At 38.9% G+C, this 20,146-nt stretch overlaps 1 protein-coding gene across 2 annotated transcripts; it reads left to right on the forward strand.

Annotated features, from left to right (window-relative positions):
- The first annotated feature begins 407 nt into the window (after positions 1-407).
- Positions 408-19,333, forward strand: MYL1 (myosin light chain 1). 2 transcript variants are annotated; one of them, XM_075317541.1, is made up of 7 exons: positions 408-661; positions 15,073-15,100; positions 17,028-17,171; positions 17,773-17,946; positions 18,038-18,115; positions 18,257-18,299; positions 19,041-19,333. In XM_075317541.1, the coding sequence occupies exons 1-6, from the start codon at positions 542-544 to the stop codon at positions 18,283-18,285; spliced, it is 573 nt and encodes a 190-aa protein (XP_075173656.1). In that variant the 5' UTR covers positions 408-541; the 3' UTR covers positions 18,286-18,299; positions 19,041-19,333. The 2 variants fall into 2 exon arrangements, with proteins under 2 accessions (XP_075173656.1, XP_075173657.1); XM_075317542.1 differs by lacking the exons at positions 408-661; positions 15,073-15,100 and adding exons at positions 13,918-14,008; positions 14,755-14,779.
- Positions 19,334-20,146: the final 813 nt, after the last annotated feature.

The following is a 20,146-nucleotide window of genomic DNA, read 5'->3' on the forward strand; positions in this document are numbered from 1 at the left end:
TTGTACCCCATTCCTTTGAACACAAAATTCCATCCTGAAATCGCATCCTCTGGGAGAACTTGGAATTTATGAGCAGGAGGGGGAAGAACATGTGTGATTTACTGCACAGGAACGACCCAAAATTCCTACAAGAAATTAAGGGCAAAATGTTCCCACCTGCAACTAGATGTCAACAAGAGCTTTCCAGGCAGCTTATTCATGTGTGTTTGTCCTTTACACTTATCCTAAAAATCCAGGCAGGCTGAAAAAAATAGAAGTCCCGTGGCTTGATGTAGCCCTGACCCCCTTATATTCCATTTATAGTCTTAGTCCTTATGACATCCTCCTTGCCTGGGGAACTGTCCAATCCAGCAGCATGCATGGAGATTGTGTTAGGTACTAAGCGAAATATAAATATGCCCTAATAGTGAAAAACACACTGGGTCCCACTTCTAGGCTCTGGGCTGAGGATCGTCCTGATCTTACCTCCTCCCTCAAGATAACACTTGGGCTGGTTACTCTTTGGATCCTTATCTACCTCCCCTGTTTAAACTAAAGCACAATGGCACCCAAGAAGGATGTGAAGAAACCTGCAGCTGCCGCTGCCCCAGCTCCAGCCCCAGCCCCTGCCCCAGAACCAGTTAAACCCAAAGAACCAGCATTTGACCTGTCCAGTGTCAAGGTAACAGGGCTGCAAAGGGATGTGATGTGTTTTGGTCACTGGAAACTTAGGGGGATAAGGAGAAGCCGATTCCTGCGGTTTCTACTCTTTAGAAATTCTTAGCACACTTTGAAGACTAGACCCAACATTTCAAAGTGTTCTCTTGTGTATTATGGATGTTTTTTGTAGCTTTTTTTATGGCAATTTAAGTACATTGTTGGAATAAGGGATACATTCATGGACATTACTTGTACTTTATGCAGAATGATACACTTATGTACACAATGGAGTAAGACATAGTTTACCTTACTCTCCTAAGATGCAAAGAATTTATCATGAATTTTGCAAAACATTTATTTTACTTACCACTCCTAGTAACATTAGCCAGGGGTGGACATATTAATGCAACCTGTACAGCCGCCCAGGGGCCCAACACGTAAGGAGCCCCATACGTAGCTCCAAAGAAGGTGGAATTGGGTATTATGAGGAGTTCTTAGGCTATAAAGGGCCCATTATTGTTCTTACACAGGGGCCCTTTTTTGTCTGTGTCCACCAGTGATGTAAGCCACATACCTGGTGGTCTACACTCATCCAGCAAGATGTATTAACTAGTCAAGGCAATGTCCTGATTGGGAGGGTGAATGAACAATAACTTTAGTGTTTCCAGTGACTTTCCATCACCCATCTCTCTACTGTGTGCAGTCAATGAGTGCAGTGTGAAGTGTGATGTGCCCTCTTGAACATTGCTCCTTGGAGTGTGGTGGGACGGACAGGTGGCCAGCCCATTACTCAGCCTCTTCTCTGCCTCTCCTCCTTCCGAGCATCTAATTGGTCTATATATGCGGATCAGAAGGATGATGCCCTAATACGGAGAATAAAGGCTTGACCCATTATGATCAGGACTAACACATTATAGGCTTTTGCTTTACTTGTAATCTAAGGTCTATTTGATGTGCATTTGTTGAGTCATTGATTTCAACCTGTTATTGTGTCTTAGCAGCCAAATTAGGATTGGGAGAGGCGGATTGTAATGTTCTTCAATTGGAATCGAAGCATAAAATATCAATGCTGTATTATGATTAACACACACCACTATGGGAATCCTTCCACCCCGAGGTTGCCAATTGTCTATAAATTCATGGACAGTCAATAATAGAAGACAATATTCAATGGGCGTGGAAACATTTGATAGGTTATTTTTTTAGGTGGATGGTAGAGCTAGTCATTAATATAGTAACTTGCATCGGTTAACAGCTAAATACTGGTTATTAGGTTATCGGTATGTGTCCAATAATATTCATTCCTGATGGTTTTCCAGTTTGCCCATTAAAGTTTTGGTTAAGTATGATTTTTGTTAAAGTTTAGAAAAGGTCAGGTTGGCACCCCCGCTTCCCCCATACTCTTCATACAGAGTATGTGATAATGGATTGTCTTTTTCTTAGCCTTATATGTATAAGATGTGGATTTTAGGTTTATTGGTCAGGATATTGATTATTGTAAAAGCTTAGAAAAGTTCAGGTTAGCACCCCCGCTTCCCTCATATTCTTCATACAGACTATGTGATAATGGATTGTCTTTTGCTCAGCCTTATATAAGCTGTGGATTTTGTTGTGGATATTGACTTTTGATGATGTGAGTAGTAGTGGTCTGATTTTATAGAGGATCTGTCACCAAGTCAAAAGTGGACAATTTTGGCTCTTTTCTTTGCCACTGTTCCCCTGAGTATTCTTTTTTTTAATCCACCATACGACTCTAAATCTATGGCCCTTTTTAATTTCTTGCTAATTTGTATGGTCTTTTCCAAAGGGGTGTAGCTCACAGGGTAATAATGCGAATCAGCCTAACGACTGGCCCCCAATGAATTCTGTGAGCCCCATAAGTAAAGGACATAAAAATTAGCACTAAATGAAGATGGCTCATATCTTTGGACCCAGATAGATTAAAAAAAATGGAATATAGGAGTAAAATAAAAATCAAAAGTTGGGCAGTTTTGACTTGGTGAGGGCAGTTCTTTACTGAAGCTTATAAACTAATTGGCGCCGTTTTCTATGGTTTAAGACTATTTGCCCATTCCCTAAATTATTTTCCATTTCCACATTAATTCCTTTGAATCATGAAGGAGCAATGTTTTTGAGATACGTTTGTTGCAGTGCGGTTTTTTTTGCTTATAGTCCTAACTTTATAATGGTGGGTTTAGAGGCCGAGCTATATCACATGATCAATTAAGTTAAAAGAATAAAGAACAAGTCCCATTTTTACATCAATAACTTCATCCTATAGAATAACTTTTCAGGTCATCTAAATAAATCCGTAATTGAGCGTAATCGGCTTGGTGATAAAATAACGTGAATGTCACTAAGCTCATCACTGAGTTGTTTATAGAATTAATTTATTTGCTTCAAAGGCTCTAACTATATTGTTTAGAGTACAAGCCACTATGTGAGCTTAGCCGTAATAGCAGGTTTGATGAGAATTGCCTTCTTAATTGGGCATCAAGGGTGCTCTTCCAGGAAACGTGGAACAATATATTTCTTCTGATTGCAAAGGTTGTGTTCAGTGATACATTAAAATACTTAAGGAGCTAATAAAACACCAATGTTTATACGTATTGTCATTTAGCAGCTGTTACTACAGTATGTGCCATACTTTGTTCTGCAATCCAATTATACCAGAATGACAGCTGCGCACCATGATCGCCATCTGCTGGCCATTGCCCTGAATTGCAACTGTTGTGAAGTCATCATCATAACTAGCGATAGTTGCTTTATCTTTAATTGCTATTTAAATCTTAGCAAATCAAATTTTATTCTTCACTCTGGAATAGAATATTTCAATATAGCCATATTAAGAGTAAATTATATCACATTAGCATTATACTCAGGGCTCATATAAAATACACCCCTATGAATTGGGTTTTTTGTGTGTGTTTTTTTGCATGTGTGTTATACTGTAAGTCTTTCATTGCATCACATATGTTCTTGTGTGAAGTCTTGTAACATGATCACTTGCCAGACCGATATGCGCTGATGGGAGACTGCAAGCCCGGAAAAAAAGGATTACCGTAAAGTAAGAATTTAATGGTGCCAGTGCATTGACAGAACGTGATGAGTTGATTGACATCTATTACATACAAATGGATATTAGATCTATTGTTAATAGGATTGTTTATCTAATTATATATTACAGTTGTCAACACAAATCAGTCATCATCATGTCATCTTGTATGATAGATTGTTATCTAGTCCATTATTATGCTATCTAATTAAACTGTGTAACTGCAATAATTGGCATCATAGCAGAAAGTTAAAGGAGGTGTCCACTACTTAGATATTGAAGGCTTATGCTTTGAAATTACTTATCCTTATAGATGATTCAAGTGAATAGGAGCTAAGCTGCAGTACCTTAAAGTGACCACTAAACACGGTACAGCGCTGTGCTACTCCGCTCTATACATTGTTTCTATCCAGCCTCCACCATAATAGCTGATGATTGGTGGATGTGGTGGGCATCAGACTTCCACCAATCTGATATTAATGACCTGTCCTAAGGATAGTAATGGACAACCCCTTTAACTTCACAGATACATTGTATTAGACAGTACATGGGAAACCTGCGCCCTCTAGCACACAGGTTGGTATTACATCTTTATTCATCGCTAGGATCCATATTCATAGTGGACATCTGCTCATGTGACTTCATAGTTCATTCTTTACTGACAGGTTGTACAGCCATTTATAAACAGTAACACCAAGAAAAAACTCAATTTTTTCCTAAAATATCTAATGAGATATTTATTTTTATTTCAATCATGTCTAAAAAAAAATAGAATAAATGAAACATTATTCTTAAAAATATTATTGCTCAATGTTACAATTCTTTAAAATATATTTTGTCAAAATTATTTTTAATATCAATGAGTTTTCCATGTTGAATTGCAGCAAATGTATCCTCAATGGTATATGAGAAGAGTAATGATTTATCAAAAGGCCCCTTTACTGTACACACCCCATACTGTCCATTAATCCAATAAATATGAGGATAATCCTGCCTTATGTGTGCATCATGTTATTACATCATTAGGTGACACATATATAAACCTGACGGAGCAGGCAGGGTCACAGAAGGGCATACCTCCCAACCTTTAAAGACAGAAAGAGGTAGGTATTGCAGTCCTAACACCTTCATTTTGCCTCGATCAAAGCCCCTTAGGGCGCGTGCCCACAATCAGCATTTGTAGCGTTTTGGATGCAGCAAGCTTCATCTGTGTCCAAAACGCTGCATTGTACAGTACAAGCATAGTGGATGGGATTTCTAGAAATCCCGTGCCCGCTGTGCTTGTTTTTTCTGCAGCAAACAATGACCTGAGGTGCGTCTTTCCAGACCGCAGCATGACAATTGTTTGCTGCAGGATCGCATGAGTCCTCCGTAGGGAGAACACAAGCGAGAGACTGCAGCACACTGAACTCTGATCGTGGGTACAAGCAGCTATGTTCTCCTGTGGAGGAAACGCGGGGTCTCGCAGGTCAGGACCCGCTGCATCCAGAAGCTGCATCCAGGACGCAGTGAGTCCTGATCGTGGGCACGTACCCTTAGTGTTCTTACACACTACAATATCCTTTTCATGTCCCCCCAAATTCTCCCCACATACAATATTATACCCTGCAGTGCCCACAGCAAAATGTTATGCTCTCACAGTTCCCCCAACACAGTATGATGTCACCATATTTCTCCACTCAATATGATACCCCCACAATGAATTCTTAAGCAGTACCCCCCACATGCACAGTATGATCATATCATAATGCCCACAGTAAAGTATGATGCTTCCATAGTGTAACAAAGACTCTCACAAACCCTTAACAAAGTATGATGCCCATAAAGTGTCTCCCACAGACATTATGAAGCCCCCATAGTGACCACCATAGTGTTCTGCCCCAACAGACCTCACATATTATGAGCCCTCCACACATAATGTTGCCCCCACATACAGTATGATGCCCCTCATTGCTTCATAAGCTACTTTCACACATCCGGATTTTTGCTCTGCGGCACAATACGGCGTTCTGCAGAAAAACCGCAACCGGCTTTTGTAACGCCGGTTGCGGTTTTTTTTGCATAGACTTACATTAGTGCCGTATTGTGCCGCAGGGGCTTGCGTTCGGTCCAGTTTTTGCCGCATGCGGCAGATTATAGCCGATGCCGCGGCCGGATCGAACGTTCCCTGCAACGTTTTTTGCTCCGGCAAAAAACACCGCATCGCGCCGCATCCGGCCGCTGCGGCGCATTTTTCAATGCATACCTATGGAGGCCGGATGCGGCGCGATGCGGAAAAAAACGCATCCGGTCGCCGCATGCGTTTTTTTTCACTGCGCATGCTCAGTAGCATGCCGCAACCGGAAAAAAACGGACGGGCCGCATGTAAAAACTTATGCAACGGATGCGGTGTTTTCGCCGCATCCGTTGCATAGTTTTCACAGCCGGATTTAGCCACAGTGCTCAAACCGGATGTGTGAAAGCAGCCTTACACAGTAAGATGCCCCCATATTCTCCCAATATACAGTTTGATTGTCCCCACAGCCCACACACATAGTATGATCCCCCCACAACCAGTACACTGCCCCTTATACAGTATGATGCCCCCATATCCCCCCCCCACACACAGTATGATTGATCCCACAGCCGACACGCATAGTATGATGCCCTCCACAGTGCCAACTACACAATATACAGACTGCCATAGCCCCCATCATACTGTTTGAAGGCTCCCACACAGTATGATGGCTCCCACAGCCCTCCACCTAGATTAACAGTGACCACAAGGTATTATGGCCCCCATAGCCCTCCACACTGTATGATGCCCCTACAGCTTCCCACCACACATTATTAGTCCTCGGATTCTCCAACTGAATATAAAAAACACTCACCTAGCCCCATTCCCCGATGCGCTGCACTGGACAGTATGAGGACTGTGGTTGCACAGACCATGGCTCCTTCCTCCACCATTGTATCAACCTGTATCTGCATCCTGTTGAAATTGAGATACCGGGTGTGGGATATGGGTTTGGTTGCCCATAGCAGGGACATTGTCTGCTGTTATTAGTGGTTCACCACTATTCAAAATGTGATTCCTTACATCACTTCAAATGTTAAATGCAGGATTCCAGATAGTGAAGCCACAGCTGCACTACCAGGCAATTTAAGCCCTTTATTAATCTTAATTATTCTAATGATTATACAGCTATTTATAAGTGATGGCTTATCTAGGATAGGATATATCATCACTTTACAATCATTGAGGTTTGATCCCCAGAACCTGCCTAGATCCTGAGAGAGAAGGGGGTGCAGCGCTGGTGTTGTACGACATCTTTCCTGTTCTTCTTCTGTACCCTAAGGCTATGTCCGCACTTTGCGTTTCAGCTGCGTTTTGAACTGCAACTACCTTGACGCAAAGTGCGTACATAGCCTTACCCCTAGCCACCATTGTGCAGACCTGCCACACAGCTCCATTCATAAAAATGGGGACAGCTGTAGTTCCCTGCACAGCCAAGAGACTGACAGAACGCTATGCAGGGAAACATTACACGGGGCACAGAGCTTTACTATCTCTACGTCACCTTCATTGTTAGGATCAGTAAGGGTCGCCGAGGTTACAGCTTCTTCATCATGAATTGACAGCATCTCCCAGCAATATGTAATTACATTATGGGATAGGAAAACCTCTTATGATATATACAAAATGTTTTTCAAATGTTTTTGGCCGTTGTATATCACATAAAATTTCTCTTTAACGGGAACATGTCACATCCCCAAATGCTATTAACCTGCAGATATTGGGTTAATCTTACACAGTTACTTAGTTCTACCTTCCTCCACCAGTTCTACATTTTGTTCCTAAGGCCGGTTTCACATTTGCGTCGTTTTGACGGAAACGGAATCCAGCACAGATGCAGTACAGTTCCTTTATTTACAGTGGAAGCGCGACACCATGTGGTTATGTGCTTCATACACAACCGCATGTGTCCACATGGTGTCGCGCTTCCACTGTAAATAAATGAACTGTACTGCATCTGTGCTGGATTCCGTTTCCGTCAAAACGACGCAAATGTGAAACCGGCCTAAATCACTTATAACCAACAATGTTGTGTGTACTGAGGAAATCATCCAGCCCTTTTTTAAAAGCTGTTATAGTATCTGCCATTACTACCTCTTGTGGTCGGGCATTCCACAGTCTGACTGCTCTAACTGTAAAGAACCCTTTCCTATTTAGCAAGCTAATAATGTTGTAAAACTGTCCCACCAATGCACTGATAGAGAGGCTACCAGGAGGAACTTTATTCTTCCCAGTAGCCTTTCCGCAATAGAGGCGTTCTAGTTCTGTCACCGCTCAGTACACAGAGAGCGGAGGCTGTAGGCACACCCCTACACTGACTGACTGTACGCCCCGGCATTGATATGCTGCAGAGCCGGCTGTCAATCAGTGCCAGGGTGTGCCTACAGCTGCCACTCTCTATGTTCTCAGCGGTGAAAGCCGGGAGGAATACATTTTACTTCCTACTTCACCACACAAGAAAAAAATTGGTATAGTCTGAACTGATAGTTTTAAAACAATAGTTTTATTAGACAAATATAAAATACATATAGTGCCAGAAAATTATTAAAATTAAAAACTATGTGAAGCAGCCAGTAGATAGCACTGCACCACATCAAGATATGGCACAACAGTATATGCTAAACACACTATATAAACGGCTCAGATTATTGATATATTGGCTCAATGCATAAAGAGTTATCAAGTACATCTGCTATATAATAACAGAGTCAAGGCAAGTGCTAAGGACACAGAAGGATATTACATAATATAGACTCAAAGTATGCATGTAATGAGATTAGAGCCCCAAAAGAAGGAATAGCGTAGAAACGTGCGTTGGGGACATGGCATCGCACCACAACCTGAGTTATTATTAGTATTACTCATACTGTGACACTTCTGATCTCTTTACATGCATACTTTGAGTCCATATTATGTAATATCCTTCTGCTTCATTAGCACTTGCCTTGATTCTATAGCAGATGTACTTGATATCTGTTTATGCACTGAGCAAATATGTAATAATAATAATGAATCCAGCTCACCATTTGTTTATACACTCTTTGTTCAGAGCCCGGACAAAGGCCCTGCCACGGCCTGATAATCGAATAAGTAAAACAGGAAACTCCATCTCAAATGAAAAGTTTCTTCTTTATTTCTTGAGAATTTCAAGTACACGAGACATCAAAACTTTCACAATGAAACCGCTACAATGGTGTATGCATCAACGCGTTTATGGTGTGTTTCCACCTATAGAAACACACCAGAAACTCATTGATGCACACGTTATTGTAACGGTTTCCGTGTGAAAGTTTTGATGTCTCGTGTACTTGAAATTCTCAACAAATAAAGAAGAAATTGTTCATTTGAGCTGGACTTTCCTGCTTCACTGAGCCAATATGCACATCAATAATCCGAGCCGTATATAGGATGTTTAGCAGTTACTGTTGTGCCCTATCTTGTTGTGGTGCATCGCCCTCTACTGGCTGCTTCACATACTGATTTTAATATTTTTCCGGCCCTATATGTATTTTACATTTGTCTAATAAAATTATTAGTTTAAAACTGTCGGTTCACAATGCATCAATGATGTTCATATTATGTGATGGCGGTATTGTTTACTTTTTAATTTCTGCCATTTTCAGAATGGCTGCAAAAATGTATTGTTATTTATGGCTCTTAAAAAATCATGACAAAAGCGCTTCAATTTTATAAAAAAAAAAAAGAAGAGAGAAATTGCAGTGTGAACAGACCTTAAATGTATTCCCATCTCCAAGATCCTATCCCAATATGTAGTACCGTAGGTATAATAATAATATCAGCAAATACTGCCAATTTGAAATGTAATATAGTTCTCCTGATATAGCAATATCTCTTACGTCATGTGCAAGGCATCACAGCTTAGATATCCATGGTAACTACCACTAGCAATTAGCCAACTGTTACTATATGAGTGGACATAACCATGGATACCAAAGCTGCAATGCCCTGCACATGAGGTAAGAGACATGGCTATATCAGGAGAACTGAACTACTCTAATTAGAGATATTTGCTAAAATTATTATTAATTATAATAATAATAATAATAATAATAATAAATTATTATTATTATTATTATTATTATTATTATTATTACACCTACTAAATATTGGTGATCAGATGTTGGAGATGGGAATAACTCTCTAACCCATTAACAACCGTGGGCAGTAATATTATGTCCTAGCGGTCATAGTGTTAATCTCCGCCGGCTGCTGTGGGTAGCCAGGGGGAATCCACGCATATATCAGCTATGTACAGTTGACATGGGTGCCTAGTAGGCACGAGTGGAATCGCGTTCCTCCCATACCTGTTAACCTCCTAAATGGCACTGTCAAAATGTGACAGCGCCATTTTAATGGCAATAACGGTAAAACTTTACTTACCAGTCGACATGGAAAGTCACGTGACGTGATCACGTGGAGCTGATGGTTGCCATGGTAGCACAGGGTCATGTGATGACTCCTGTAGCTATCATGGCTCACTTCCTGTTTCACCAGACCGAGTGCTGTGTGAGACAAGGAGATGATCATTTTTGGTGTTCACAGCTGTGCAGCCATGATCAACAGAAATGGAAGAGCGATCAGACTGCTGATCCTTATAGTCCGCTAGGAGAACTAGTAAAATAAAATAAAAAGTAAAAAAAAAATGTTTTAAAAAATTAGAAAATGAATAAATAAAAAAACCTGAACATTCAAATCACCCCCCCCCATTTCCCTATTGAAAAATAAAGGGTTAAAAAAAAATAAAAAATATATACACATTTGGTATCGCTGCGTTCAGAAATGCCTGATCTAGCAAAATATAAAATCAATTAATCTGATCGGTAAATGGTGATGCGGCAAAAAAATTCCAAATCCAAAATTACATTTTTTGGATGCCGTAAATTTTGCGCAAAATGTTAATAACAGGCGATCAAAGTGAAGCATCTGTGCAAAAATGGAACCAATAAAAACGTCAGCTCAAGACGCAAAACGTAAGCTGTCAGTGAGCCATAGATAGCAAAAAATTAGAACGCTATAGGTTGCGGAAAATGGATCAAAAAGTGCACCACTTTTCTTGGACAAATTTCTGATTGTTGTAACCCCTTAGATAAAAGGAAACGTATACATGTTTGGTGTCTAGGAACTCGTACCGACCTGAGGCATCACACCAACACATTAATGTTACCATATATTGAACAATGTAAATAAAATATCTCAAAAACAATCGTACAATCACACTTTTTTTGCAATTATTCTGCACTTGGAATTTTTTTTGCCATTTTCCAGTACACTATATGGTAAAACTCATGGTGTCATTTAAAAATACAACTCGTTCCTCAAAAAAATGAGCCCTCACTTGGCAAAGTTGGCTGAAAAATAAAAAAGTTACGTCTCTCGGAAGGAGAGCGAAAAAAAACGGAAAATTGGCCGGGGTGAAGGAGTTAATGCAACTTTCGAATGGCACAGTATTTTCCATCAGTATTTGTTAGCCAAAGCCAAGAGGGAACCTAAAACACAGAGAAAAGACAAACTATATTTTACTTCTTTGCGTTGGTTCCACTTCTAGCTTTTGGCTTAAAAAATACTGATTCTAAAAAAATACCAAAATACAGGAAAGTGACAGTGGATCAAAAAGTCAGATATTGATTAAACATCATACATTAGTTCTTTACTTATAATAAATACAGTACTTCTCATTGAGATTTCTACCTTTAAAGGATTCGGGTCACTAACATTACTTTCATGCTAGTGCTAGGCTGCTCTGAACATTGCATGATTAATAATATTGGAATATCTGATATGAATGGTTCATCTTTAAGTCACCAATATTAGTTCATTGGCTGGATGACTCCCAGAACCACCATCAATAAGCTGATTGAATGCACCCAGGTCCTATTCCTTGCTTAGGAGGCATTGCTCCATGCATTTTGTAGTGGCCATAACTGGTACTGCAACTCTTTGCAGCCTAATTCTATATGAATGGTTTAGTGCTCTTATTCCAAGCAAATCTGCTAAAATATATAGATCTGTGCCTCCTAAAGAAGTCCTCCCATGTAGATTTTTTTCACAGAACCACTCCATCAGAGGATGGGGGGGTGTTTCCAGCGCAGGAGTGGCACTTTAAATCTAAGTCCCCTGGCTCCCTGCCGCATACTCACTTTCCACTTGTGACTGTAACTTCTAACTGGCCAGAAGTAAGATGTAATGTCACAAGCTCCCAATGCATCTCTATGAGAGCTAGAATTAGGCCAGAATGAGGCCTTCATGGACTTGTATTGAGTTGTGAGCGCCATGAAACTCTGGACCTTCCGCAGGTCACAAATCTCAGGAGACTGACCAGAGTGGCAGCGATACAAGATGAAGCCGCTGGAAGGGGAGCATACGACTGGGGCAGGGGAAGTTCATTTAAAGCACCACTCCAGCGGGGCATTAAACAAATGCTGGAGTGGTGCTTTAAATAAATCTGTGTATGTGTAGTGTAGTGTGTTATATACTCACCTACCGCCACCTTCTCCAGAATCCAATGCTGTTCTGCTCCTCAGATTCTCTGGATCACTCTATGCCAAATGTTTCTTTTACAATAAAAGACTATGGAGCCTCGTTCTGAGAATCCATACACTTAAGGCCACTTTACACGCAGAGATAAATCTTTGGCAGATCTGTGGTTGCAGTGAAATCATGGACATTTTGTTCCATTTGTACACAGCCACAAACCTGCCACTGATTGTCCACAATTTCACTGCAACCACAGATCTGCCGCAGATTTATCTGTGTGTAAAGTGGCCTTTACATTGTACAATCCACTACTGCGCAGTGTGACCCAGAGAGGTTGAAGAGCAGTAACGTTACTTAGAAGAGGAGCAGAACGCCGCTGAACCCCGGAGAGGGTGATGGTAGGTGAGTATGTAACACACACTACACTAGATATACACAGATATATATACACAGATATATATATATATATATATATATATATATATATATATATATATATATATATATTTATATATAATCTTCATAGGAGGTATTTTTTAAACAAAGTAGGACACTTCACACCTAACAAAACACCACAGTCCCTAGCTGATTGGTGGGGATAACAGGGTTGTAGCCATTGATAAGATATTGATCGCCTATAGAAAGGAAACAGCTATAAAAAATCTTGACAAACTCCTTTAATTCAAAGAGCATCAAGGATAAGGTGCTGTAGATGCTACAGAATGTTGGAATTACAAATAGACTTTCTTCTCGATTATCACGAACACATTCCAGCGATTACACAGCAAATCCTTTAATGCCTGAGGCTTTAGAAACACAAGTTTGTACATTAGACTACCACTAGATGGCGCAAACTACTAAGAAAAGTTTATATCAGTCTTAGAAAGCATATAATTGATAAAAATACAAACCTTCATTTTACCTAAAAGCTTTACAATATTGCTATTTGTGTATAGATTTATGTTTTTGTTTTATTTCATACCACTGGTCATATAAAAAAATTATAAATATATGCAAAAATACATAAAAACATCACGTAAAAGAAAGTGATGCAACAATGTGTTCTATCATGAGTAGTATAAATAGTATCAATCATACTTTTGGTCATACGTTACTTAGTCGAGTAGCTTTTACAGTGCTAGTAGCAGCTTTGCATATATTTTGTCCTATAGGCTGATCTGAGCAATAGATAATAATAATAATAATATTCATTCATTTATATAGCGCTATTAATTCCACAGCGCTTTACATCCAAGATATGTAATGTACTGCGGCTTTATAATTGTGCAGGGTTATGTGGTTCTGGGATTCCCACAAGAACTGAGCCGGTAGCCTCGTGCTGGGTATTTTTAGACCTGGCCCCGTTATTTACCCAGTAGTAAGTTCTGAAGGAATAGTTATTCCTGAAAATCTCCCACTGCCCAAAATTGTCCCTGGAAATCTCCTCCTTCTTGCAGAAAAAGCTGCTGACAAGTTTTAAATGCATTAAAGCGTGTCAAACCCACTTCCTACTAAAAATAGCTCTCCAAATTGGTGGTACTGGAAGGAGATCCCTCCTTTCGCTTTGCCCTAAGAAAGCCAAAAAGTCACCAAGAGGTGGGGCTAGCTTCCCCTCTGACATCTGAGATCTGAGGTGGGCGGTCATGTCACTGCCCCCGGATAAATAAGAGGAGCTCGGCCAGGGCAGAAGGACCACACGCTCAAGCCTTCCTCAGGACGAGTACTCAGCTCCCTGCTCATCTCCCAGTCCCAGGCTCAACATGGTGGGTGTCCTAGTTTGTTTCTATAGCTATATACTATCATTGCACTACGCAGACTAGAAGAACTTTACCTAAGCCCTTATTTAAAGTGCTTCATTTGTATTAATACATTACATCTAAGTGGGTCTTTGCAAAAAGTGAAACTTTCATCCTAACATATGTCTATATATATGTAATAGTTGTTCACTTATATAGTGCTATTAATTCCATAGTGCTTTACATATACAAACGTCAACAACACTGTCCCCATTGGGGCATACTAATATATATATATATATATATATATATATATATATATATATTATATATGTACATATATACAGTATATATACACACACATATATGTATATATATATATATATATATATATATATATATACACACACACACACACTCATGTATATATGCACACACACACAGACACACATATATATTATATATATATAGTTCTGGATTAATACATTTTAGAAAAGTATTTCTTTCTTATTTAGCACTTTGGCTTAAGCTATTATTTTGCTTTTTTGTATAGTAGTGATTACTATGTACCGGCAGTACAGCAAAGGATTCTGGGATAAAACCCTGCATGCATCCATTGATAGTCAATCAATAAATTTAATGCAGGACCTTTCATAAGCTAGTAATATCAAACCCAATACGTAGTCAGATGTTTTTACCATCTACACTTTGACCTTCTGTCAATGCACTTGCCGCCATTACTAGCCTTTGGCATTTTTCTCTTTTCCTTGCAGTCTTTCTCCGCAGATGAGGTTGCTGGTAAGTGATAGCTGGAGATGAAGTAATGCCTTTCCATCAGTGATGATTATAACGGTCGTTTATTAATATTTTACCAAAAAAATATCCTAAAACAAATGGCAACAAGTCGCCCCCAGGAATCACCATCAACAAGTGGCCCCTCCAGGCATCTCCTTCATTGCCGGCCTTGTTTGGTTTCCAGCTTCCTGAATGTCTCATGTGCATGGACTTATCTTCTGGACATCAGAAAGCTGTGAACCTCAGATCACAACAGGCCTTTAACTTTAGCGTTTCGATCGATTTTCTTTTAACAGATTGAATTCTCTCAAGATCAGCAGGATGGTAAGTGGAGACCCAGGCCTGACATGAAATCTGATTTTATAGCTACTTCGATACCCTTTGTGCACAGCCCCCTATTCAATTAGTCAGTACGTATGTTTTTAGTAAAATAGCTTATGTGCAAATCTGGTGATGAACTGCAAACATCACAATAAAAGTGCAATGTTCTATTATACGGCTTTTATCTGGCACAAGATTTGCTCTGAGGCTGATTTTATTAGATACACATGAGTATACCCCATGCTTTAGTAATGGAGACCCCTTCAGAGTTGATGCCTACCTCTGATACCAGCAGTTTGCAGCTTTTTTGTTACAAATGTGGGATAGTATCAGAGCTGCAATTGAAACTGTAAATATTTACATTTATATTGTAAATTATTATACTAATCTAATTATTATGGAAATGATTAGATTAGTTACTGATGGATGCACATACAAGAGTGGAGGACTAGTCCATGTGTGGGTAATCTGGTGTGCCATAGATAGTTGGTCACATGACCGTGTAGTGGAGGACTAGTCTATGTGTGGGTAATCTGGTGTGCCATAGATAGTTGGTCACATGACCGTGTAGTGGAGGACTAGTCCATGTGTGGGTAATCTGGTGTGCCGTAGATAGTTGGCCACATGACCGTGTAGTGGAGGACTAGTCCATGTGTGGGTAATCTGGTGTGCCGTAGATAGTTGGCCACATGACCGTGTGAGTCATGGAGGGTATTCTGGGGTACCGTACTGATGCCAGGGCATACCCATTACTTTCAACAGTTAATACCACTTGTAAATCAGTCGTCATAGCTGTAGTAAAGTTCACTCTTACTCCCTAGAGCTCCCATTTGCCCATTGTAATATAAGATTATTACACAGTCACCTGTTATGCCTGGTCTATATTTAAAAGCTAAACCACAAAAGGAGGAATTAAATTTTCCCCCCAAAATCCAGAAAAATTCACAGCAAGAAAGGACAACAATGTTTACCTGCTCAGGCCAGGGCAGGTAAACCTTGTTGCCCTTTGTTGCTGTGAATTATGCCTTGGTCTATGTAGAGCCTTACCAGAATCACACCTTATAATTATTGGGGGGCTACCGACCTCTAACACTGCATTGCTCCAATGAACTCTAAAGCAAAATGTTTGCATGTAGAGTTTCTGCAGCAGCTGAGGCTTGTAATTCCCCATGAAATGCCCAGGTAAAGATATCATTACTTTGAATTACATGGTACATTGTATGCTGGTCATATATTATTATCTACCCATGTTGAATGCATCATATATGAGCTTCATCACCTGTCAGTGGAAAGATCTGTCCTGTAACCTGTAAATCCAGTCTATGTAACTCTACCTCGTTGTGTTGTGCTTCACAGCATTCTATCAGGATTTTTTTAGATACATATTACATTAATTAGTAGTACTCTTGAATACGGGAAATGCCACCCTGTAGATAGATGACACCAAATAGTAGTAATATCTGGATGAGTAAACCTGCCAGGTGCAGCTCTCGGCTGAGTGTAGGAGCAAATGCTGAGACTGTCAAACTCTTCTTTGGTGACAGGTGCCTATGTTGAGCATGTTAATTGCTAGTTGCTCTGGCGCTTCAAGGGTTAGGGGGTCGGTGCATCTATTCGGTTAGTGCTAGGAATAGGATATCTTATTACAGGAGCTCTGACCCTTCGCTAACATTAGCAGCTTTTACAGTCTGCTTGTAAAACCATCTCTGACTTGATTTGGAAGCCGTTCTGTGTTGCTGAAAATAACCCAGCTTCAAATGTCCCAGACGGAAAAGTGGCTGAACAAGCACAAATTCCATATCCACTGCTATAAGTGGTCATTGCCGCTTTTGTATTCAGATACATTATAGCTTTTAATTCTACAGTCAATAATAAAAGTCATGTTTTTAACATTTGACAATCTCACCTTTATTTAATTTACTTTCCACAGACTTCAAAGAGGCTTTCCTGCTCTTTGACAGAACAGGTGACAGCAAGATCGCGTACAGCCAGGTTGCTGATGTCATGAGGGCTCTTGGCCAGAACCCCACAAATGCTGAGGTCAGGAAAGTCTTGGGCAACCCATCCAACGAGGGTAAGCAGTCAACCTGTACCGACATATTATGTAGAGAAAGTCTTGAAAGGACAAAACTACAGCTTCACTGGATAAATGTATTGAAAGTCCATCCAAAAGCAAAATACAGACATCAGTGTCAATAGAAAGAATAAAAAAGAACTAAGTGTTTCGAAAAATAAACATTCTTAATCATTTCGTCCTTTCAAGACTTTTTCCACATTTTGTTCCTTTGCTCCGGAGTGCTAGTTTGAGAGTGAGCTGGACTTTCTCTTTTTTCTTTATCTGACATATTATACTAGATCAGTATTAAAAAGTGATAAGTAATAAATACATATATTACAGCCATGAAGCTTCTAAGAAGATGAATAGTTTGCAAGTTCCCTTCATTGTAATTATCTTGAAAGGCCATACATTACAAAATGTATTAGTCTCATAGAAATGGTTAATATTATATGAGGGAAAATTATAATATAGGGGAAAAAATTAAAATATTGGTCATTTCATAAGTTAAGGAAAGTCCTTCTTAATCCTTCACGGATATTGATTTCAAAATACGTAAATGAAAAAGTTTAAGTATTACGTGCTGAAACCAAGATTATATTTCATGTATCCATCACAGAGATGAACGCCAAGAAGATTGAGTTCGATCAGTTCTTGCCCATGCTGCAGGCTGTCGCCAACAGCAAGGACCAGGGCAGCTTTGAGGACTTCGTTGAGGGTCTGCGTGTCTTTGACAAGGAAGGCAACGGCACAGTCATGGGTGCTGAGCTGCGTCACGTGTTGGCCACATTGGGTAACTTGTTTCTTCATTGCCCATATATTGTTTTAATAAGTAGTGATTTGGGGATTTGGTCAATAACAATTTGTTATCCCTGTTCCAATAGGTGAGAAGATGAAGGAGGAGGAAGTAGAATCTCTCCTGGCAGGACAGGAAGACTCCAACGGCTGCATCAACTATGAAGGTGAGCAAAGCAAATCCTGAGTATATTTTAATTTAGAGTTATTCATTCATTTATTAGTTCAGCCATTAATGACCTAGACCTAGATGTTTCGATTTTTGTTGTCATTCTTTAATTTTTGTTTTTATTTTTTTCATTTCCCAGCCTTTGTGAAGCACATCATGTCCGTCTAAATTTATCTTTTAAAGTAAGTTATACTTATACTTGATTGAATCTCTTATGTTTATTGTATGTTTAATTTAAATTTCTGCCAATATAATAGAACTTTACATGGAAAATAATATATTACAGACAATACATTATAAAAATATATATTACAGATAATATAGTATAAAATAAATACATTATATAGGGTGTGTGTATATATTTATATACATATATAAATATATTTTTATTTTTTTCTATACATTTCTTATATTATTGTTAATATATATATATATATATATATATATAAATATATATATATATATTATTATTTTTATAAATAAAAAGATAAATAAATGAATGAAATAATAAAAATAAATATATATATATATGTATATATGTGTATATATATATATATATATATATATGTGTGTATATATATATATATATATATATATATATATATATATATATATATATATATATAATATACATACACACACACACGGTAGATTTTATATATATATAAATCTTAGTTTTTAAGTATTACAGAGCAACTATTGGTCTAAACTACTTTGACTAAATGATATAAAATTGAGATTAACATTATTTCAGGATTGATATGGCCCTCTGTTAGATACACAATATAGATATGGCGCTCCAATGGAAGACTTATTTTAATCTTAGGTTGTGTGACACAGTTGAAGATTATATTATTATTTTTATTATTTTTCCTTTGATTTCAATACTAAATTTCCCTTTTTTTTCCCCTCTTTTTTTTTAGCACTGCCTTTGAATGTCTCAGAAGATCTGGAGGCATGGAATCTGTTGCAAAGACCAGCAACTGGTCATTACCAACTTACGGAAATGTACTGTACAAAACACTCATCAATATTTTTTATTTACCACCATTGGGACTTTTTTTTCCATAAATCCTGTTATTATTTAAAGGAAAGACCACACAGGACGTATCACCCTGGCAAAGCTGGCGGAGATATCAATCAAGCAGATATGTGTAACATGCCGTGGAGCACTGTACATCAAAAGACATCTCAATAAAAATACCCTTTGTTAAGATGGCGGCTGCAAAGTCTCTCTTAATTTACCTGCCCTAGGTGTTGGGCCAATATACCAAAGAACACTACGCCATTCACTTCCAGAGGCCACACTAGCCTAAGGTGTAGTGGGTTTTTCTGATACTAGAGTGGTTAATTTATTGTCTTTCTGTATTCCATACTGTCTAACAATAAAGTTTTATTGAAAGAAATATAAGGGCGCTTTGTTGTTGGTAGGACAAGAAACCTCTAGAAACCTTAAAGACTACCTGTCTGTATTGAGTTGTCAATGAAAATAATGATTCTGGAGAATCTTTTAATAGAATTCTATATTGTACCTTTCCTCTACAACATTTACAACTGGGTGTTACCCGTTGGGGTGTGTCCCTATACATTAGGACTTTGTCCAATCAGTGCTAGCAAAGTCCGTGTGTGTACAGACATGCCTTTTTGATAAGAGAATGGTAAATCCCAATTGTCTATTTTATCCAAGTGTTTCTTGGAGGAATATCAGGAATTGCACAATTTAGAGTTTGTAGCAAAGGTGCTCCAGCATTTTTGCCCAGTGCAGAATACAAGCATTTAGTAAAACAGGCAGGTCAGATGCCATGACAGGTCCTCTTTAAATCTTGTAGAGGCTAAACTTATATAAAGCATATTTGCGAAAGGTTGGAAACAGTGACAACCCTTGATGGGCACTATTTTTTCTTTTTTGTAGTACATATTGGAGGGTGTGGACCCTTCCAGGCTCAGCACCCTTATACACCCATCTTTTTGCAAACCTTTAGTATTAAATTATTGTACAGCTGCACAAACACGCAATATAAAGACATGT

Source organism: Anomaloglossus baeobatrachus, chromosome 7 (assembly GCF_048569485.1).
Source record: "Anomaloglossus baeobatrachus isolate aAnoBae1 chromosome 7, aAnoBae1.hap1, whole genome shotgun sequence".
NCBI classification, from domain to species: domain Eukaryota; kingdom Metazoa; phylum Chordata; class Amphibia; order Anura; family Aromobatidae; genus Anomaloglossus; species Anomaloglossus baeobatrachus.

Coding starts and splice junctions, on each gene's coding strand:
- MYL1 (XM_075317541.1), top strand. CDS start 542: ATGGCACCCAAGAAGGATGTGAAGAAACCTGCAGCTGCCGCTGCCCCA. Junction 662..15,072: donor TTGACCTGTCCAGTGTCAAG/GTAACAGGGCTG, acceptor TTCTTTTAACAG/ATTGAATTCTCTCAAGATCA. Junction 17,172..17,772: donor GGGCAACCCATCCAACGAGG/GTAAGCAGTCAA, acceptor TATCCATCACAG/AGATGAACGCCAAGAAGATT.